This window comes from Drosophila erecta, unplaced genomic scaffold (genome assembly GCF_003286155.1).
Source record: "Drosophila erecta strain 14021-0224.00,06,07 unplaced genomic scaffold, DereRS2 tig00000021-arrow-pilon, whole genome shotgun sequence".
In the NCBI taxonomy this organism is placed as follows: domain Eukaryota; kingdom Metazoa; phylum Arthropoda; class Insecta; order Diptera; family Drosophilidae; genus Drosophila; species Drosophila erecta.
In genome coordinates, this window is record NW_020825198.1 from 22,505,363 (window position 1) to 22,510,861 (window position 5,499).

Sequence of the window (5,499 nt, forward strand, 5' to 3'; positions counted from 1 at the left end):
TAGGCGCAAACTTAATTAATATTTGATGAATTTTTTGACCGTTTGTCTTGTTGCCATGACGGCTCCGCAAAACTCGCTCCGGACCTCCTCAGGCCTAAGTGGTCCTCGTCATTTGCCTGACGACAGACAGAAACATAATGATAACTTTATAGGATATTTCGGGATTGGACTTCATTTGGATGAGACGGAAAACATTTGATAAACTTGTCGCTAGGCAGGTGCCAGCGCAAAAAGGACTCGCATTATGCCTACTGGCTTTTTTTTGTGGGCGTGCGGAGCGATTCAAATCTCAAAATGGTAAGGTGAGACGAGGCGTAAAAGTTTTTCTAATGTTTATTGGCGAACTTTTTCATTTTTTACAACTTCTATAAAAGTTTACGCCGTACATTTCCAGCCCCCCGACTGCATTGTGCCTTTGTCGTCTAGGTTCGTCCCCGGTCATTTTAAAGTTTAAATTATACCAGGGGAGAGTCGGAGGTCTGAGTGGTCTGGAATCCAGCGATTGTCAGCACATTAGGCCTACGAAGTTGGCGAAGTGGAGTGGAGGGAAGCCTTACTTTGAATTAAACTTTTATCGCATCAATTCCGAAGTTTTCCCGCGTTTCCCTGGCAAAGTTTCATTGTTGGAGAATTTTCAGATATTAATTCCTTTATTTAAATTCCCCCTGGTCGCCGAGATAATGCGAATAAGCGCGATTGTACTCAACCGAATGGGAATAGGTGCCACTTACCTGCAAGGGATAGAAAATGTATGAAAATTACTTCGAAGTTCATAGCCAAAGAAAACGATATTTGCTGATAATAAGAAGCAAACTGCAATGCAAGCTTTCGTTATTCTACAATTTTTCCCTTAAAACTCTCATTGAAGTAGTATGGCATTTACCCTTCAAAGTCTGATAAACTGTTGTATATTTTTCAGAAGCCGCACCATGATTTGCATGCCTGCTCTTAACCTTCTTTTCTACAACGGCCTGTTGGGCTATTTAGTAAGGGAAATCACTCAAATCATCAATGGTAAGTACTTCGAAGGACCATCTCCTGGTTACTGAATCCTCTCCAGATTCTTCGGCCAGGACAAGTGTCTGGCAGCATATTCCTATTATCGGCAGGATCTTCGCTCCTGTACAACTGCAAGCTCTTAATGCAGAGGAGTTCGGGGAGAACCTGTGGGACCTCAACCCATATGTAAACATCTTGCTGCTTCTCCCAGCACTCTTTCAGGTAAAACTCTCCATGCGAGGTAGGTGACCACATTAATGTGCCCAATTCCCAACCAGAGCCATCACTTCACCATGGTGATGGCGCCGATCCTCATGTTGAACTTCTACGTTTACCAGTGCCTGGGTGCGCTCCACCTGAAGCTGATGTGGCACTTGTGGTGGAGCGACCTCTGCTGGAGCTACTATGCTCCGCTCGTCTTTTTCGGATTGCTGATGAACACGCTGCACTTGAGTCTGATCATAGGAGCTCTGAAGGCTCAGCTGACGATCGACAGTGACCGCAAACCCCGGATCATGTCTGAGTATTTCCCTGAACAGCAGCAACTTGCCGGAGAGGAAAATTCGGGAGAGAAGGACAATGGCCCAGAACATTAAACACTGGAAAACCTTAAACTGAACGGCGCTCCACAGGCTCAACCGCCCTTAACTGGGTCGCCATCAGTCAGGTGCTTAACCTTGCCACATCTACAAATACTGGGTCGGTGGTTCAACTAATAAATATGCCAGAAAACGCAAGACACACAGATACCCCACACGCACACACCAGCACACTGCCACACACTGCCGCACACTGCCGCACACCAGGACATGTACAAATGAATCGCAGCTGAAGGCCGGCCGAGCATCGGGAAATAAAACCATTAAATATTTGCGGTTAAACGCACCAAAAACAAACCGCAAAAGTAAATCATATCTAAAACAGACATGGACGTGGCCAAGCATCCGAGGCAAGGAATTTCTCTTGCCGCCCCCAAAAGTCGTCCGGAACTCAACTCGTAGGCAAAAAATTAGATTAGAAATTAGAAAGGCATGGACTTGGACTCGGACTCGGACTCGGACTCGGATTGTATTGGGATTGGGATTGAGCAGGCAGCAGACCAGAGCGCCATTACATTGGGCAGGGAGGGGGTGCAGGCCAGGAAACTGGTTGCCTACGGCCTGCCAAAAATTCCAAATAGTCCATGGCCGACAAGCATAAATCATTGAAACCGACATTTCACCATTTGACTGGATTTGTGTATATATGCCAAAGGTTTGGCCACTTCTTGGGGAGGAAAGTGTTTTTTGGTGGGCGAGGAATTTGCGTAAGATATCCCTCGATGCCAAGCAACTTCCGAGACCCTCGCCCCGGAGTCGAAATATGGATCCTTTAATATGGGTGACCTTTAATAGTTCCTCGGAACTAGAATTCGCTGTCTCTACCCCAGCTCAATTGCTACTAAAAGCCAGTTTCCTTCAGTTGCTGGGAAAGATGCGCCCGTTTCACTTTCGGTCAAATTAAAATAATCCCAAGACATGTCAGCAAAATAACGACATCTGAGCCACTCGAATTTTTATATATATTATTACCTTTACAATACAGCGAACCAGTTGGAAGTTGTGACCTGGTGGAGAACCGCCCATGGATTTTATGACACCCTGGCTTTTTTGGGGCGTCTAACAATTTCACAAGTTGGCAGTGCCGAGTCGTAAATTCCCAGTTTATCTTTTTGAACTGAAATTCGTCCCCGTCCAATTCACCAGTCCAATATGTCGACGATAAAGCTTCTGCGAACCTCCAGCCACAACGCACTTCGGACCAGCCGCGGATGGTGCCGCCATGCCGCCTCCAGACCACGCTACGACTACGACCTGGTGGTGCTCGGCGGAGGCTCGGCGGGATTGGCGTGCGCCAAGGAGGCGGCTGGCTGCGGTGCCCGCGTGCTCTGCTTCGACTACGTCAAGCCCACTCCAGTGGGCACCAAGTGGGGCATTGGCGGCACCTGCGTGAACGTGGGCTGCATCCCAAAGAAGCTGATGCACCAGGCCTCGCTGCTGGGCGAGGCTGTCCACGAGGCAGTGGCCTACGGCTGGAACGTAGACGACAAGAACCTGCGGCCCGACTGGCGCAAGCTGGTGCGCTCCGTGCAGAACCACATCAAGTCGGTCAACTGGGTGACCCGCGTGGATCTGCGCGACAAGAAGGTGGAGTATGTCAACTCGATGGGCTCTTTCCGCGACAGCCACACCATCGAATACGTGGCGAGTACGAGTCCAGGTGCCGAAAGCCGGCAGGTGACCTCAGAGTACGTGGTGGTGGCCGTGGGCGGAAGGCCGCGCTACCCGGACATTCCCGGAGCCGTTGAACTCGGCATCACCAGCGACGACATATTCAGCTACGAGCGAGAGCCGGGTCGCACCCTTGTGGTGGGCGCCGGATACGTGGGTCTCGAGTGCGCCTGCTTCCTCAAGGGACTCGGCTACGAGCCCACTGTCATGGTGCGCTCCATTGTGCTGCGCGGCTTCGACCGCCAGATGTCCGATCTGCTGGCCGCCATGATGACTGAGCGCGGCATCCCCTTCCTGGGCACCACCATTCCCAAGGCTGTGGAGCGGCAGGCGGACGGGCGGCTGCTGGTCCGGTACCGCAACACAACCACCCAGGCGGACGGCAGCGACGTATTTGACACCGTGCTGTGGGCCATCGGTCGCAAAGGCCTGATTGAGGAACTCAACCTGGAGGCCGCCGGAGTGAGGACTCAAGACGACAAGATCGTGGTGGACGCCGCAGAGGCCACCAGCGTGCCCCATATATTTGCAGTTGGGGACATCATATTTGGGCGACCAGAGCTAACGCCGGTGGCCATCCTGGCGGGCCGCCTGCTGGCCAGGCGCCTGTTTGCCGGAGCCACGCAGTTGATGGACTATGACGACGTGGCAACCACAGTTTTCACTCCGCTGGAATACAGCTGCGTCGGCATGTCGGAGGAAACGGCGATCGCACTACGCGGAGCTGACAACATCGAGGTATTCCACGGCTACTACAAGCCCACAGAGTTCTTTATTCCCCAGAAGAGCGTGCGCCACTGCTACCTCAAGGCCGTGGCCGAGGTATCCGGGGACCAGAAGATCCTAGGGCTGCACTACATCGGCCCAGTCGCCGGCGAGGTCATCCAGGGCTTCGCCGCAGCCCTCAAGTCCGGCTTAACCGTGAAGACCCTGCTGAACACGGTGGGCATCCATCCCACCACCGCCGAGGAGTTCACCCGGCTGTCAATCACCAAGCGATCTGGTCGCGATCCTACTCCAGCCTCCTGCTGCAGTTAGTGCCGTGCCTTGGCGATAAGTGTCCTGTGGTGAGAAACGAGGCATTTTCCTCCCACTTCAGTGTGTTCCAGTTTAGTAGTCCGTATCTGCTGCCAATTTTTGATATCAACCTCCGACGAGAAAGGCCTCCCACCAAAAAACTTATGCACCTCTGTAATTGGTATTTTGAAAATTGGGTATTTGATGGTGCAGAAAAAAATACATTTGGCGATTCAAAAGCGACTTCTTCTATACCCGTTGTATTCTAGGGTATTCTAGATTCTTTGAACGTATGTAACAGGTAGATGGAATTTGGGATGAGGCTGCTGATTGTAGAGACGTAGACGCACGCCCACACTTTTAAAATATGTTAGGATTTTTTTATTGCTTGTCTTACCAGGTTTTAGGGAAATTAGGTTTTAGCCCATTCTAACGGCTGTTAGCCGCAAAAGCTGTCACGCACACAGTTTTTGGCTTGATTGCTATTTATTTGGCAATTGCCATCGATATGCCAAACAAATTTTGAAACTTCTAATTTGCCATCCCACTAGCTGGCAGTCAAGGAACTCGACTGGAGCATTCACTCTTGTTTAAACTTTAAAATAAAGATTACATGAAATAAAATCATTCGAATTTGTGAGTTGGTTGCACGAATTTCATTTATTTGCACATTTTTAGCCATAGAATATAAATGGACATAGCAATATCGACTTGTTTGTTGGTATTGATCGGTATAAATACACTTTATATGGTCGCAAATGTGGCCCAATATGACTAGAATTAATATAGCCTCTGCAGGGACATACAAATATATACTTTTGGCCAATCTAATAGTTATAGCGGTGCTGAAAAAGGATCTATCCATGTCCCAACCGAATATGAATTGCATTTCGCTGACGAATTGCTCGCTGGGATGTGTGGCCACGTTCCTTTGATTTGACACTTTATTATAAATGACAGAGCCGCACTTAGAAAGTCGGGGAGCAGTGAAAACGCACAGAGCGAATGCCATTTTTGACATATGAAGTTTTAATTTATGAAGTTGGTCGTGAAAAACACTTTGTTCCCCTGGAGGTAACCTGCGTATCCGTTTCCGAGTCCGGTGGCGTGTCAGAGACCCGGAATCTTGCGAGTGGCGCCACAAACTGGGCCACGCCCACCCACCCACACACACAATGGCTGCTCGTGGCACGGCAACAACAAACAACAAGGA

General features: G+C 49.8%; 2 protein-coding genes across 2 annotated transcripts; both read left to right on the forward strand.

Annotated features, from left to right (window-relative positions):
- The first annotated feature begins 916 nt into the window (after positions 1 to 916).
- LOC6544199 lies at positions 917 to 1,746 on the forward strand. Its single transcript, XM_001973705.3, is given in 4 exon segments — positions 917 to 1,014; positions 1,061 to 1,221; positions 1,278 to 1,559; positions 1,561 to 1,746. Coding segments are annotated over 4 exon segments (585 nt in total). The 5' UTR covers positions 917 to 929; the 3' UTR covers positions 1,618 to 1,746.
- A 918-nt stretch (positions 1,747 to 2,664) lies between these two features.
- On the forward strand, positions 2,665 to 4,511 carry LOC6544200 (thioredoxin reductase 2, mitochondrial). The gene has a single exon (XM_001973706.3). The coding sequence runs from the start codon at positions 2,751 to 2,753 to the stop codon at positions 4,305 to 4,307; it is 1,557 nt and encodes a 518-aa protein (XP_001973742.1). The 5' UTR covers positions 2,665 to 2,750; the 3' UTR covers positions 4,308 to 4,511.
- The last annotated feature ends 988 nt before the right edge of the window (positions 4,512 to 5,499 follow it).